Below are 17,015 nucleotides of genomic sequence, written 5' to 3'. Positions count from 1 at the left end.
TCAGGAAGCAAACTGAGGGTTGCTGGAGTGGGGGGTGGGGTGGGAGGGATGGGGTGACTGGGTGATAGACACTGGGGAGGCTATGTGCTCTGGTAAGCGCTGTGAATTGTGCAAGACTGTTGAATCACAGATCTGTACCTCTGGAACAATGCAATATATGTTAAGAAAAAAAAAAGAAGAACATAAGAGGGGAAGAATGAAGGGGGGGAAATCGGAGAGGGAGACGAACCATGAGAGACGATGGACTCTGAAAAACAAACTGAGGGTTCTAGAGGGGAGGGGGTGAGGGGATGGGTTAGCCTGGTGATTTGGTATTAAAGAGGGCACGTTCTGCATGGAGCACTGGGTGTTATATGCAAACAATGAATCATGGAACACTACATCAAAAACTAATGATGTAATGTATGGTGATTAACATAACAATAAAATTAAAAAAAAGAAATAGAACACTTTAGAAAATAACAAAAAAAAAATGCAGTTGATCCTTGAACAACATAGGTTTGAATTGTGCTGGTCCACCTATATGCAGATGTTTTTTGATATAGTAAAATACTGTAAATGTATTTTCACTGTGACTTTCTTAACTTTTTCTTTTCTCTGCCTTACTTTATTGTAAGATTTCAGTATATAACATATATAGCATACAAAATATGTGTTAATGGACTGTTTATGTTATTGGTGAGGCTTCTGATCAACAGTAGGATATTAGTAGTTTTGGGGGGAGTAAAAAATTACACTTTTGGGTTTTTGATAGTGTGGGGGGGTCAGCTCAAGGATCAACTGTATATATTTTTTTGTTAAAATCTTATTCAAAAATTTAGGGCAAAAGTCACCCATAATCATAATCCTATTTCTCCAGTGCTGCACAGCCCATGACTAACAGAGCCCTTTGACTACAGAGTGCTTTTCACATAGTAATCATGGTGTCCATACCTTTTTTATGTAATACATGCTATTGTTCTAAGAATGTTAAAAAGAGCTGTGGCAAGTGTGGGTGGGAAGCAAAATGAGCAGTAATTTGCCACTCACATATCCTTTTATGATCACTATTTATAATTTTGAATAAACAGTATGGAAAGGAAAGGGTAACAGATTTTTTTTTCTTGTAAAAGTAATATATTTTCTGTTTAGAAAATATAAAAAAAAGTGTGAAGCAAAACAAAGATCTTCCATAATATCACCACTAATTAAACTCTAGACCTTATTTGAATTTCACCTTTCTTTATTTTTTATTTTTTTATTTTTATGTTTTTCTGCTCCAGGATCTAATCCAGGATCCTGCATTGGATTTATTTGTTGTCTCTCCTTAGTTTCCCCTAACTTGTGACACTTCCTTCTCCCTTCCTAGTTTTTATGACCTTGACACTTTTGATGATTACTGGTGGTTTTTTTTTTTAAAGATTTTATTTACTTATTGGTCAGAGACAGAGAGCATGAGCGGGGGAGCAGCAGGCAGAGGGAGAGGGAGAAGCAGACTCCCCGCTGAGCAAGGAGCCCGATGTGGGACTCGATCCCAGGACCCTGGGATCATGAGCCGAGCCGAAGGCAGACACCTAACTGACCGAGCCACCCAGGCGTCCCGATTACTGGTTGGTTTTATAGGATGTCTCTCATTTTGGATTTTTCTGATATTTTTTCATGATTAGATTGAGGTTATGCTTCCCCCGCCCCCCCAATACCACAGAGGTGATGTTGTGTCCTTCTCAGTACATTCATATCAAGGAGTACGTGATGTCGAGATGGCTTATTGCTCATATTAACCTTGATCATTTTTTTAGGGTGATGTCTGCCAGGTTTCTCTCCTGAGTTACTATTTCCCTTTGTAATTGATGAATGTCTTGAATAGTTAGAGACTATGCTAGTATCCTGTTTCTCCCCAAACTTTTGCCCAGTGATTTTAGCATTTATTGGAAGGTCTTGCCTGCAAGAGTTATTACTGTGGTGTTTACCTAATGGTGATTTTTTTTGTTAATTAGAATTCTTCTGTATGGAAGAGTTGTCCCTTCTCCCCCACTATGTATTTATTCAGTTATTTGTCAGTGTGGACTCATGGATATTTTATTCTATAGGTTTTAATTTAGTCTATCATTATTCATTTTGTTGCTCAAATTGTTCTAGCTTTAGTCCTTGGAAGCTCCTTTAGGTTGGGTCCCGAATCATTTGACAGGGCCCCAACATTTTTTGAGCACTTCTTTATTTTCTGGAATAAGATATTCCAGGCTTATCCTGTATTTTTCCTGTTCTCGCCCTGGAATGAACTTTTTATTTTATTTAGTTCATTTTATTGGAGAAAGAAAGATATTTATAAACAAAGATTGGGTACTAGGTTTCTATATTGAGAGAAGTGGTTGATTCCAGGGTGTCTTTACTCCTAGGTCCTTTCGGCAGATAGGGCCAGGAAATACATGTGTGAATCCTAATCCATACAGATACACACACCTCCGTATTTCTTTCTTTATCTATTTCTGTATGTGTACAGAAAAACACAAGCTTATACTGGTATCTCTGGCTCCAGTTCAATTCTACACGGTTCATTCTTGTCTCCCCCTTTCCTTTATTGTAATTTCTTTCTCCAAGGGTGAAAAATCTGGCTCTCATTAGCTATAATAAATTCACTTTCCTGTTTGGTCTTAGTATATACATAAAACAATTACAGAATTGCTAGCTAACCCATAACCCTGTGAGAAAGACATTTACTCACAGTATTTCTGTATAGTTCTTTCCATCTTTACAGTATCCAAACTACTCTTTTCTGAAGTTCATTTCACTAGTTATTTTCTTCCTGAGCCCCTTCAGTGTGGTTCCCTTATTCGTTTGTAATACTGTTAGGTTTGTTTGATACTGCCTATATTCCATTTTGGATTCCTGCATGTATTGGTTGGTTTTGATTATTTATTGGGAGGATAGAAAATACTAATGATTCTAAGAGTCGTATTTATACAAAAAGTGTTTAACAAGTCCAAAAGAGAACTCCTGGTTTTCTGCCCCAAACCTGCTTTTCCTTTAAGCTTCCCCATCTCTGTAAGTGGCACCTCCCCCAGACCACATCTAATCCATTAGGAAGTCCTATTGGTTCTATTGCAAAATATATTCCAAACACTACAGCTCTAATCTAAGGTGTGATTATTTCTGCAGTAATTTCCTAACTCCTCTCTGTATCCATTGTTACCCTCTTTATAGTTCTTTCTCTGCAGGGCAGCCAGAGTGATCTTTTAAAAGTGCAAATCGGAGACAATGTAAGCAGAATACACTGCAGACCTCTTGTCAGCCTGTAAGACTCTTTATTTTCTGACTCCCACCTAGTCTCTCTTCCTCAGCTCGAACCATTCCAGCCCTATCTATCACCTTTCTGTTCCTCAGTTGCGCCAAGTTCTTTCTTATCTTAGGGTCTTTGCACTTGGCATTGCCACTCCCCAAAACATTCTTTCTCCAGATCTTTGCTTGCCTGACTGCTTTCTCAGCTCAAATCACTGCCTGGGAGTGGCCTTCCTTGAACACTCTAGCTAAAGAGGTAACTTCTAGCCCCTGAGCACTCTGTGTCCCATTTCCCTGGTTTGTGTTTTTCCTTAGCAATGTTTTTGTTTTTTTTTTTTTAAAGATTTTATTTATTTATTTGACAGAGAGAGAGAGTACAAGTAGGCAGAGTGGCAGGCAGAGGGAGAGGGAGAAGCAGGCTCTCCACTGAGCAGGGAGCCCAATGTGGGGCTCAATCCCAGGACCCTGGGATCATGACCTGAGCTGAAGGCAGCCGCTCAACTGACTGAGCCACCCAGGCGCCCTCCTTAGCAATGTTAATGATTTGAATTCTCCCTGTTATTTGTTTTCTTTTTAAAATATGTCTTTCCTTACTAGAATATAATTTCTATAAGGGCAGAGGCCTTTCTCATTTTGTTCACTGCTAAATTCCCAGTGCTAGAATAATGGTTGGCTCTAGTAGGTACTTAGTAAGCATTAAATGTTCTTAAGTGAATGATTGAATGAATTAGATTAAATGGAAACACTAGCAATATTTTATATACCCATACTTTTACTGTTTGTCATTTTGATTAAGCCATCGTTTTTAATGGATTTAATGGTCAATTTCCTTCTCTCTCAACTAGCCATGTACACCTTCATGTGATCAGCCAGGATTTTGATTCTCCTTGCCTTAAAAACAAAAAACATTGGAATTCTTTCAATACAGAATACTTCCTAGAATCACAAGGTAAACAGAGTTCTTTAGTTTTCACATTTGTTTCATTTTCTCAGCTATTCTTTTTTTTTTTTCCTATTCTTATATTTGATTTTCTTGTTTCTTTAGATAATTACCTGGCCTCAAAAGCCCATGTACCACTTTGTGTCCCTATACGGAGAGACCCATTAAAAGAAACTGGATTAAAAAAAATAATAAAAAAAATAAAAGAAACTGGATATTTGGATTGCCACTTTGCTTTGAGCCACCTTCTTGGGGGGGACCTAGAAAGCTGTTATGTCAGAGTCAGAAAGATGTTTATTGTAACGACAGGGGACTTAAAGGTTGTCCTGAGAATTATTGGAGTTCGTGGATGTGAAAGCTCTGAACAGTTGTCTTTTCTGCCATCAGCTGGATAGGAGCTTGGGGGCAGCCTCATGTCACAAGTGGTTAATTAACAGGGGAGGGCTGCATGTATGTGGAAGGGAGCATTTCCCCGTGTGTATACTGTGGAACTTCAGTATGCTGGGACATTAATGATGGCAGCTACCACTGACCAAGGGCTAACCAGCAGTAAAGCACTGTGGTGACATGTAACATGGTTTGCTTACAGTGTGTCCTAAAGGAATGTAATTATTTCAAAAACAGGTTGCTCAGATTTAGAATCTGATCAAGCCCATTTTCCCCACAGTGGGTTTAACCTCAAGTTTACTAGCTTTAGGATACCTGGCATTTTTTTATTTGGAGTCAGATTTGCTTTTCTGGGGGGTATCTTATATTGGCTTTTCAGAGTAGCTGGGCTCTGAACTTTTTTCTTTGCTTGCAGCTGTGATAGAGATGGTACAGGACGCTGGCACAGTGAGTGTCCGAGATGGGATGCCTGAGCTCTTGAGGCTGCCCCTGCGTTGTCACGAGTGCCAGGAGTCGCTGCCTTCCATTCCCCAGCTGAAAGAGCATCTCAGGAGGCACTGGCCACAGTGATTCCACGGAACCTGAACCTTTGCAGCAGGTGTGGCTGATTGTGTAGAGCAAATTCCTGGCACCTGTCCTGGATTGCCTGTGAACTTTTATTTCTTGAATTAAAACATGCAGTTTTTTTGTTTTTGTTTTTTTTTTAAACAAAGCTTCTTCTGTTCCTGAGTGGCTACAATATGGGGTGACTTGAAGTAGTTTAGGAATTAGGAATTTGGGTTTGTCATGGATGTGTTCACTGGTGATGGTGGCTGGGATAGGCCTGATCCCCAGGCTCTAGGATCCATGTCAGGTCTGACTGATGGGGGGCAAAGCCATGTTCAAACTGACCTAATGCAAGATATGGAAGAGGGTGGGCTATATATTTCTGTCCATACATTTAATCCTTTCTCCCCCGAGACCTGTGGTACTACTCTTCATCAGAGCAGCTAGAGAGGTCTCATATTTATCCTGAAGGCCCTAATTGGTCTTGTTTTCTGATCTTAATCTATTCTGTAATATTCTTTCTCTTTCCTTTCTTCATGGAGAAACTTAGTTGCTTCTGTCCCTTTCATTCCTTTCTATCCAAAACCACCCATGCTTCCTTCTCAGGAAATGTGTCTCACCAGTTCTTATTCATTTTAAGCAAACAGGCTAGACGAGGGGGTGGAGAGATGGAGTTTTCTAATATTAGGGGTTCCTGGCTGGTGAGGAAATACTTGGCCAAATGTTCATCACGGTTTGGTTGTCAAGTCTTCTTGCTGGTCTGCTTGGATCTTTCGTCTGAAAATAAAGTTTATTTGTTTGGGGCAGCTCTCTTAGGTAGTTGAAAACTGTTGGCAGTTCAGGTAATAGTCACAGATTTAGTTCTCATGCATGCAGAGGTCGCTGTTGACTGAAAAGTTGCACAGAACCCCATAGCTTCATTTTTCACCAAATTTGGATGGTACTGTTGGAGCAAGTTGATTTTTGGATAATGTCAGAACTGAAGGTAAAGGGAAATCTAAAATGTTTTTGATTACATTCGTGATCTATTTGAGGATTGGACTCTTTTTGCTCTTGAGTTAAAAAAAAAAAATACCCTTAATAATAACTTCTCTGGAGAATACCTCAGTCCATAGAGACCACATTTGACCTCAGTCTTTCACAAACAGGATGCTACAGTGGTTTCTTGGTGAGCATGGATATAGTCATAATTAGCAGTAATTAATGATTACAGTAGCTAACACTCAACTCCTGTGTGTCTGGGCATTATGCTAAACACTTTGTTCAAATTATCTCATTTACTTCTCACTGTATGTAATTCTATGGGGTAGGTACCATTGTTATGACCCTTTAAAGGATAAAAATTTAATAATCTATAAAAGTTGCTGGGCTTCAAAGTTGGTCTTGGTTCTGGTGCATCAAATTCATTTTTCCTATTAGTTGAAGAATATAAATGTATTACTAACCAGTAGGAGCCATAGACCCCCCCCAGGGGCCTTTGGCCTGTGCTGGCCAGAAGCTCTCCATGGCATTTCAATGATTTATCTGAGGACTGTAAATTCCTTTAAAGCCCCTTTTCCACATCTGATGCCTTAAAGCCCCTAGAAACCCTAGATACTTTCTAAAGGTACACTCCATGGTTGCCTGAGATCAGAATTGCTAGTTCCATTTTACAACCTGTAAATATCTGGGCTCTACCCCAGAACTACTGAATTACGATTATAGGAATCTGTACTATAAAACAAACATTCATTGGGTGCCTGGGTGGCTCAGTTGACTGACTCTTGATTTTCTCTTGGGTCATGATCTCAGGGTTGTGAGATCGAGCCCCACGTTGGGCTCTGCGCTGAGCGTGGAACCTGCTTGGGAGTCTCTCTTTCCCTCTCCCTCTGCCCCTCCCCCTGCTCGAGCACACTCTCTCTCTCTGTCAAAATGAAACAAAACAAAACAAAAAACCAACAGCAAAAACACTCAGGATGACTGTTATTCATACTAAAGTTTGAGAACCATAATATAAATGAAATCTGGGCTTCAAAGCACCTTGCATTTCTGAAACTCCCGGATTAGACTCTGTCCTGTGAGGATATACACACCATTTTCTGGTTGGCTTTCTGGGCTAGTTGCAGGCCTTCCTTCCCTTTGCAGGGTCAGTTTTATTTCAGGATCCAGGGAGACCTTGGGCATTAGATAAGGGAGAATGACTGGTTATAGGGACTGGTGCTTTGTTTCTACAGGGATTGGGGGGAGGCCCTCGGGCCCCATGCTTTTAGGGGCAAGGCCTAGAGCTGATGACTGTCCGTCTTCAATGATTCCCATCTCCTCCTTCTGTTCAGAGGGCAGTCTCAGAGGCATGGCCTGGGGTCTGTGATGAACTCAGCTAACCTTAGGCTCAGAGCATATATATTTTTCCTCTTCTGGTTCTATCTCTGAGATATCCAGGTACAAATGGTCCTTTCAGGGACCAGACCATAGTTGAGATGGTGACTGAGTCCTTGCAGCCTCAGGGATGTTTTCTGGAGCCTGGAATCTGGTAGTTAGTCACATATACTGCATATGGCTGGATATCACAGATTCAGGGCTGAGCTGTGTCAGAATTGACCTAACTGCCTCTCTCTATCCCAGTAACTATAACTTGAAGATTTCCACAGAGCTCTGAAGATTCTTCCATAGATTAGGTTAAAAATATGATGAAGGCCATGAAGTTCACTCCCCAAAATAATGTGTATATATATATATATATATATATATACACACACACACACACACACATCTTATGTACCCTTAAAGTGCTTCCATAGACTCCCTGGGGGTCTGTGGACCCCAACTTAAGAAACTCTGCTATGGAGAAAAAGGTCATCACTATGCATCTGGGATTTTAGGAGGTGTCTGGGATCACTATGGAGGTCTAGGGGAGAGACCTCATCTCTAGGATGTCCCTGGGATGCTCTCCTTTGATCTCATGCTCCTCCCTCAACCCTTTGGCATGTGCACATCCTGGGGGCTTCTGGCTTCTGGCTCCAGTTTAGCCATCACATGGAGACAGGAATCTTGGGAAATAGAGAAATCCTCAGCAGGTCTGAGGGGTTTAGGAACCCTGACTGACAGACTTACCATGAGCTATCTAAAAGGCAGTGAATCTACACTACTAAAACCAGTCATCTGCATAAATAGATCAGCTACATCATGAATGTATCCTGGGATAGTGGGAGTGGCAATACCTCTTGGGTACAGTATGTTAACAGTCCAAACTGTGCTGGACTCCATAAGTAATCTCTGACTAAGGCAGAGATTTCACTGAGGCCTCAGCCAATGTCCTTGAGAATTGCAGAACATTAAACTTCAGATAAGGTACCCAGTGAACTTTTTAAAAATAGATACTGCAAAAACATTCAATTTAATTTTTTACCTAATCAACAATACTATGTAGTTTAGCATATTGATATTAAAATCAAAATGAGAATATTTGATAAGAAACTGCAACCAAGGAAAAACTATATCACAGTGTAATATGTGAGATATAATGAAGGGAAATTTGGACCATTTCAACATTTTTTGTTCAGCCAGGCTACTCTGACCTTGAATAATAGAATTTTTGGATGAGCAAATGTGAATAATGATTTTGGGGGGCCAGAAAAAGGGTCTGAAATATTGAGGTATATAGACCCCATGGCACCCTCTCTCCCAGGTGGGCTATTATTACATTATCACTAGAAAAAATGATCTTTGCCTGTTTATCCCAGATTTATTATTGTGTTACAATTGGATGGAGTCTTCTCTAAGTACTGGGCATACTGGCATGAAAAAATAGAACAAATTCATATAACTCATATTTGTGACTCCAAGTTGTATTTCCTCCAATTAGGGACTATCCTCTTCTGCCTAAGCCCCATCATATCCAGGCCAGGCAGCAGTTTTATTAAAATACAATGGTTAAATATGGGTGGTTACTTCAACTCTAGCCAAGAAGCCAAATTTATAATCGAGTTCTTTTGTTGCTTAAAGAGAAGGTAGATATGATGACAGAGATGAACTGGAACCTGAAACTGAGCAAGTGAATGCTTTATATGAGAGCATGAAGAGTATACCTTAAATAGTTTATTACAGATCTTAAGTCAGAGCTGGAGAAAAGGGTTCTCAAATTCCATTAGACTCTCTGAACTAGAGTAATCTACTCTATGTCTTTTCATTTATTTTTATTTTATTTTAATTTTTTTTAGCAAACAAACTCTACCATCAAGGAATGGGTTTTGGGTTTTAGAGTCTACTGATGATTAGTGCTCTGATGCATTATTAGCATTATGTAGGCCATTGTTGAATGACTCATCAAATCAGACACATTGAAGTGCCTGAGTGTTCCCTTGTCAGCAGCTGCTCTCTACCCAAACTTCAGGGAAGGGAATGGCCAGACCGTGGAGCAGTGGGAAAGGAGTTTAGGAGTTTAGACCTCTAGGATTCTGGGCCATTCACTACTCAACTCCTTTTGTCTGTTCCATTTTATAAATTTATTTTGAGACCATCTATTTCAGCTTCCTCAATTTTTAGAAGGCAGCTGGGACTTGAAGATTTAAGGGGCTCATTTAGCAATTTAAACCAGATCTTGGCCTTTATTGCAATCCTCTTCTCGACTCTTCCCAGATCCTCTTAGACAATGGCAGCTTTTTAAAAAAAATTTAAGTAAACTCTGCCCCCAACATGGGACTCGAACTCATGACCCCAAGATAAAGAGTCCCATACTCTACTGATTGAGCCAGCCAGGGGCTGTAGACACTGCCATCTTATTTGAGAATAAGGATCAGCTGCTCTCCTAAGTCCCACTTGCTTCTGTCCTGCCTCATAATATTTTTTTCATGTAAACGTAGTAGAAAAAAAAATCACCTTAGGCTTATATTGGAAGTTCAGCTCTGTTCCATGTTAGCTGTGTGGCACTAGGGTAGTCATTTAACCTCTCTGGCCTCAATTTCATCATCTGTCAAATGGAACTAAAATATGTACCTCCCAGGTTGACTGAGGATTAAACAAGCATGAACATGAAAGGGCCAGGCACTGGGGTGGTCCAGCACTCAATCCTAGTCTCCTCTGCCAAACTCTAACCCCATATGATCTGTAAAGCCTCAGTGAATATTCTCTTAAGCAAGCCCTTTCCCCCTTCCAGTCTTGGTTTTTCATATTTAAAACCAGGGCCTTGGATTAGATATTTAAAGTCCCTCCCTGCTAAGATTTGAGTCCTCAGCCATCAGCTGATTAGCTCCCATTGCTCTGTCCTCAAGGTCTTTTTTTCCCCCCTTCAGACTAAATTGGCAGATGAGCTTTCTAAAGTGCAAGAAATTCTTTGCACTCATGCATTAACCTGTAAAGTAAGTTTTTAAAGAAGTCTTCATTTTCCCCACTTCATGCTGATTCTGGACCCATGAGGGAGGCAAAGGGCATAGCTGAATCTAGGGGTTTAAATGATACCATTAGGCTCCCTTTTCATCTCTTAGTTCTGCTTTCCTGTGTTGTGTCTCTCCAGGGGCAGCACAAACAGCTTCGGGCATCAGAGTGAGAGAGCTCAATCCTCTCCACCCCTCACCCTTCCACATTTCTTTCTTTCTTTTTTTTTTTTTTAAAAGATTTTATTTATTTATTTGAGACAGAGAGAATGAGAGAGAGCACATGAGAGGGGGGAGGGTCAGAGGGAGAAGCAGACTCCCTGCCGAGCAGGGAGCCTGATGCGGACTCGATCTAGGGACTCCAGGATCATGACCTGAGCCGAAGGCAGTCGCCTAACCAACTGAGCCACCCAGGCGCCCCTCTTTTTTTTTTTTTTTAATTTCATTTATTTATTTGACAGAGAGACACAGCGAGAGAGGGAACACAAGCAGGGGGAGTGGGAGAGGGAGAAGCAGGCTCCCCGCAGAGCAGGGAGCCCGATGCGGGACTCGATCCCAGGACTCTGGGATCATGACCTGAGCTGAAGGCAGTCGCTTAACCAACTGAGCCACCCAGGCACCCAACCCTTCCACATTTCTGCCAAAGCAGAGAAAGCACCCTGACTTCTTTGCTTAGGTCACATAATCATCTCTAATCACTGTGTCTCTTCGGTGGATGGCATACTCTGGCCATCTCAAGTAACAGGACCATCTTGAGATGAGGGGTGGAGGGCCACACTAGAATTTCACGGAAGAGGGAGGAGCAGTTTGCAAAACAATAGTTGTTTACTGCTCATGTGGACTGCACACATCATTCCCATAGGCTGGGAGCTCCTTCGGCCCTACACTGTCACCATGGGATCTAAGACTGAAAAGGAGGCAAACTGTCCTGGACTTAAGGCAGCTACAAGTTGAAAAGTTGACACAATCCACTGCCCCCACTACTGACTTGTATTGTTTGCCTTGATTGGAAGAAAAACTGGATCATATTTTCAAATTTAATGATTAGTTACTGGCCAAGGACCTTTTGCAGAAATTTCCCCAGAAACTATAGGATATACTCTTAAAATGCTGGTTGGAGTTGCCAGGGTCCTAGGGCACCTCCATGTTGTGGTTCACCAGTAGACCATCAACCTTTGCTGCTCTGTCCTTGGCTGGGTTCTGGAGATAGATCAGGGCCAGGGCAGAGGAGAGGACTTTGAAGGATGCCTGAAAAGCCAGTTGAGCAGCTGGATTCTTATCTACTATGGACAGCAATTCCAGTATCACAGATATTCTCTGGGTTACTAAATACCTGGAGTGACTAGGGAACAGAAACTAATTTTTGCTTTCAAGAACCCAGAAAAGAGAAAATGTTCATGACAGAGAGAGGGTAGGAAATAGGTCAAATACTAAAATGTGATCCCTCCGGCTGGTCAGGCATTAGGGAAGAGACCCTACTAGGTATACCTATCTGAATTATCTGTCTGAGAAGCTGATAGACAGTAGGTCCCGATAACGTGAATGAGAAAAAGGTGCACCCTGCAGGCAGGAGCTTCTGGCCCATACTCACCTCTGAGGTTGAGGCCCAGGTACTGTACAGATGCCAAACCTTACAGGCCGGGGACCATTTTTTTCACCAGACCATGAAGTTCTCTAGAACAGATGCTGTTTTTTGGTTCTCCATCGAGTACTCAGTGAAATTCAGTGTACCTGGAACATAATAGGATCCCAATAAAATTTTGTTGAGTGAATGAAACCTCATGTTTCATTGAAAGCATGAAGAAAACAGCACTCTCTCTGTTGCAGCTGAATTTAACTGCCAAGTGTGTCTGGTGAGACTGCATCTTTGGCTTTTAGAAACATTTTAATAAACCTCTTATTGCCATTGTTTATGGACAAAGTATTTCATATGGATCAGAATTAGGGGAACATAAACATGTTAGTATCTTCTCATATAATGTTCTAGATAATATTTTCCTACATAACATTCCAGATTTTAATGTTTGCTAGCAAACCAGGTGATTAGGGCTATTGGGGTTTTCCATATCTTTTCAAGGGGAGGTCTATTTTTTGGGTTACTGTCTTTGGCCGCCAGATGGCAGCATTTGAACAAGAAATTCTTTTTTTTTTTTAAAGATTTTTATTTATTTATTTGACAGAGAGATACACAGCGAGAGGGGAGTGGGAGAGGGAGAAGCAGGCTTTCTGCTGAGCAGGGTGCCCGATGCGGGGCTCGATCCCAGGACCCTGGGATCATGACCTGAGCCAAAGGCAGACGCCTAACGACTGAGCCACCCAGGCGCCCCTGAACAAGAAATTCTTAATCTGTTTTCTAATCCAAAGCTTAGTTTCACATTCTATGTTTCAAAATCAATGCTTCACAATAAAATATGTAAGTTTTTTTTTTTTTAAATAAGGCTGATGTGTGTTTAATTGATGTCCTAATCAAGATAGAAGTTTGAGAGAAAACCAGGGTATAGGTAAGAATACAAAACATACATGATTGTTAAGGGGAGGCTGTTTGGCTCTGAGGTTAGACTCTATAATTAGCTAGAGCCAGGGTTGAGACCTGAGTCTGAAATTTATCAGATGAGGGTCTTGAAGCATGTCAAATGCATGGTAGGCCTTGAAAATATAGTTCATTTCCTCTCGTTCCTTAATTGGACCCCAAGATTAGTAACTCTTGCTCTCATCACAAGTATAACTGGGAGTAGCCCTGGGAGCAGACACTTCTGGGCCTATCCTTGAAAAGTGGTGTTATTTTTACATTGTCATAGTTATCAAGTCTCTGATGGTTTGATATTAGAGGAAGCCCTGTCAAAGCAAGACAAATGATACACAGAGACGGTAAAGGGGTATGTGTGCATTTTCCATGGGTCGGCTTCCCTCAAAACCTCCTTGTGATAGAAGAACCCAGCTTCACTTCTGTCCTCCAGCTCTTCTAAGACTTTTGTCTTCTAAGCAGGCAGAATAAATGCCCCAGCCTCAAATAGTGCCAGAATATTAGAATTGGAAAGAATTTTACAAGCCAGGACTTCTGACTTTTTTTTTTTTTTTTTAAGATTTTTTATTTATTTATTTGACAGAGAGAGAGAACACGAGCAGGCAGAATAGCAGGTAGAGGGAGAGGGAGAAGCAGACTCCCTGCAGAGCAAGGAGCCGGATCATGACCGGAGCCGAAGGCAGTTGCTTAACCAACTGAGCCACCCAGGTGCCCCGGGACTTCTGGCATTTTGAAGGAGTCACAGATTCAGAGAATTTGGTGAGAGCTATGGACCCTCTCTCCAGACATTTTCTTTTTTCTCCAAACATTTTCAACAAATCAATTATCCATGAATTTCCTAGGGCAGAGGTTCTCAACTGATGAGTGTGTGTGTGTGCACGCACGCACATGTGAGCACACATGCACATGCATGTGCATTCTGTAGGCCCTGATTATTTTGAACCATCTGGTAGGGCTTTTTTTTTTTTTTTTTTTTTCAAACCACACACAGAAAGTCACTCTACTACCATGGGAGGGCATCTAATGCTGTTGGTGCTTTGGGCAGATAAGTGTTTAATCTTTTGCCCTGAGAATTTGTTAACACTCTTTAATCTAGTAGCCTCTGATGTCCCATTGAGGGGTTTGGGACACAGAAATTATTGTTATAACACCAGTGACAAACTTATGTCCTTATTAAACACCAAGAGTGTTTATATTCCCAAATTCATGCTTGGAGAAAATATACTAAAATGTTAATTAGTGGTTGGCTTTGGATGGTGAGAAGGTAGGTAATTTAAATTTTGTTATATTGTGCAGATTTCTAATTAGCCACGGTGAATATATATTTGGGAATGTGAAAAAAAAACCCAGATTTTATTTTTTAAAGTAATAGATCACAAGGGAATGCAATTAACATTCAGTTACCTATATTAATAGCTGATAAAACAAAAAATGGCTAATAATTTTAGTAAGTCAGATCAGTTCTCCAGCCCTTTAGAGGCAGAAAGACATCCTGCAAGGCCAAATTCCAAGCTGTAGCAGGTTCAGTTGGACCTGAGGATGACACAAATGAAGGTAATTCAAGTTTTGGATCTGATTTCTCTGTTACTAGATCTAGAAAAGTAGATTTTCTGTTTGCCCCCAACCTTAATCTCTGTCTCTTTTATGGAAACGTCAACTACATTTTGTTCAAAATTGTTGTCCTAGCAACTTCTTAATTGTATTTATAAATGTCTTTCAGCGGCCACTGAGGTCCCATAATTTCTCTTGAGTGTTATGTTGATGTGGCATGTTCTATTAAATTCCAATATTGAACCATCCTTGAGTTCTTGGAATGAACCTCTTGGCTACTCTTTCTTTCTTTTTTTTTTTTTAAGATTTTATTTATTTATTCGAGAAAAAGATTGCGAGAGGGAGAGCACAAGTGGGGAGGGGGTGCCCGACATGGGGCTCGATCCCAGCACCCTGGGATCATGACCTGAGCCAAAGGCAGACGCTTAACCAACTGAGCCACCCAGGTGCTCCTGAGGGCTACCCTTTCAATGTTGCTTGGACTCCAGGAAACATTTTTGATGGATGGGATGGGGGTGAGTTCTATAGATTGATTCATGTGTGAAAGCTTTGTGGCCTGGAACCCAGACTTCTGATATGAAGTATCAGGAGAAGAGGGGAGAGCAAATGAGACCTGCAAATCATGGGGGGAGAATGGTTAGGAGTTTGGCTTGCTGGATCAGTTCCCGGAATATCCTTTGTGGTAGAGAATTCAAGTAATGGGAAAGGTGATCTGACTTCTACATGATAACCCTACATGGTAGAGAGGGAGGGAGGAGAAATATGAAAAAAGATACATGAGGTAAACATTTGGGGAAGACTTTGAGGCATTTGGGAAGTGGGAGCTTTGGAGTGGTCTGGAAAACTGCGGACCAGAGGAAGGGAATTTGGAGAACGGTTTTCTCTCTGGGTAGGAACTAGATCTCTTTAATGGTTTTTGATAAATGTGAGCAAAGGTTACATACTTCACTTTTTTTTTTTTGAAATTTTGATTTCTGTTCTTAATTCCATTTCTCATGTTTTGCATTGTGTATTTCTTTTCTTAATTACATTTGCTAGATGTTTCCTTATATTTATTATTAAGTGTTATTTTTCAAAAAAGTAATTCTTGGATTTGTTACTTTCATGATTCTCTTTATAATTTGTTTTTGCCTTATTTCTTTTCTCTTTATTTTTTTCCTCAATTTTTTGAGTCAAATACTGAGTTCATATACATTAATATTAAAACATCTCTTTTCTTTTTATTAATTGAATTTTTTAAATGGCAAAAATATATAAGACTGTGAACTGAATGCTGGGTTGGACCTGAGACTTACGGAGATGACCTTGGCTGTTGATAACAAGGAAATATTTAATCTAATTTCAACACCTGAACCATCAGGTTTCCTTGTGTCTCTCAGAGAAGGCATATGTTCAAGATGGTAAAGTGGAAATAGCATGTTATATGTAGGATAAGTTTTTTTTTTTTTTAAAGATTTTATTTATTTATTTGACAGAGAGAGACACAGCGAGAGAGGGAACACAAGCAGGGGGAGTAGGAGAGGGAGAAGCAGGCTTCCCGCGGAGCAGGGAGCCCCATGCGGGGCTCGATGCCGGGCTTGATCCCAGGATGCTGGGATCATGACCTGAGCTGAAGGCAGACGCTTAACGACTGAGCCACCCAGGCGCCCCCTAGGATAAGTTTTTGTTCCTTGTATGTTTCACAAATATTTTTTCTTCCTGTCTTCTTATAAATGAGTAATTGTGTTAGGGTGTTCTCATTTCTTTTCGCCTTACCTGCACCACAACCATGAAACAGTAAGACCCGAGCAAGGATCTGCCGTTAGTATTTTATCTTATTTATTTAAAAATTTTTTTAGGAGATTTTTTTATTTTTAAGTAATCCATACACCCAGCAGGTGGCTCAAACTCATGATGCCGAGATCAAGGAGTCACATGCTCTACCAACTGAACCAGCCAGGTGCCCCCATTAGTCTTTTATATTTAGTATGATTTTATTTATTATTATTTTTTTAAGTAGTCTCCATGCCCAGCATGGGACCCAGCGTGCTTGAACTCATGACCCTGAGATCAAGACCTGAGCTGAGACCAAGAGTCAGATGCTTAACCAACTGAGCCACCCAGGCTCCCCTATTTAGTATGATTTTAAACTTCAACATTATCTTTTTAAGATAGGAATTCACATTTCAACTTCATTTGTACAACAAAACATTTTGTCCCCAGTTAAAGAATTTTTAGTTTTAATGAAGTACGACTTATTTTTTTTTTCATGGATTATGCCTTTGGTGTTGTAAAGTCATCACCAAACCCAAGGTCACCTAGATTTTATCTCATGTTGTCTTCTAGGTGTTTTATAGTTTTGTATTTTACATTTAGGTCTATGATCTGCTCTGAATTAATTTTTTTTGGAAGGTGTAAGTCTGTGTCTAGATTCATTTATTTTTTTCCTTTTTTTAAAGATTTTATTTATTTATTTGACAGAGAG

The 17,015-nt window shown here is 40.5% G+C and overlaps 1 protein-coding gene across 7 annotated transcripts in view; it reads left to right on the top strand.

Moving 5' to 3' along the window:
- The window catches only part of APTX (aprataxin), a 47,585-nt gene that overhangs the window by 13,964 nt on the left and 16,606 nt on the right, over positions 1–17,015 (top strand). For 2 of the 7 annotated variants that reach the window (XM_081803059.1, XM_031038737.2), the window contains exons 7-8: positions 4,101–4,204; positions 4,998–5,180. In XM_081803059.1, the coding sequence (XP_081659185.1) occupies positions 4,101–4,204; positions 4,998–5,152 (259 nt within the window). In that variant the 3' untranslated portion in view covers positions 5,153–5,180. The other 5 variants (XM_006742978.3, XM_031038739.2, XM_031038738.2 and 2 more) reach the window with 4 other exon arrangements.

Source organism: Leptonychotes weddellii, chromosome 14 (genome assembly GCF_054177405.1).
Source record: "Leptonychotes weddellii isolate Sample4059 chromosome 14, ASM5417740v2, whole genome shotgun sequence".
In the NCBI taxonomy this organism is placed as follows: Eukaryota; Metazoa; Chordata; class Mammalia; order Carnivora; family Phocidae; genus Leptonychotes; species Leptonychotes weddellii.
The sequence above is the reverse complement of the archived record's forward strand: the minus strand, read 5'-3'. Positions and strand labels throughout refer to the sequence as shown.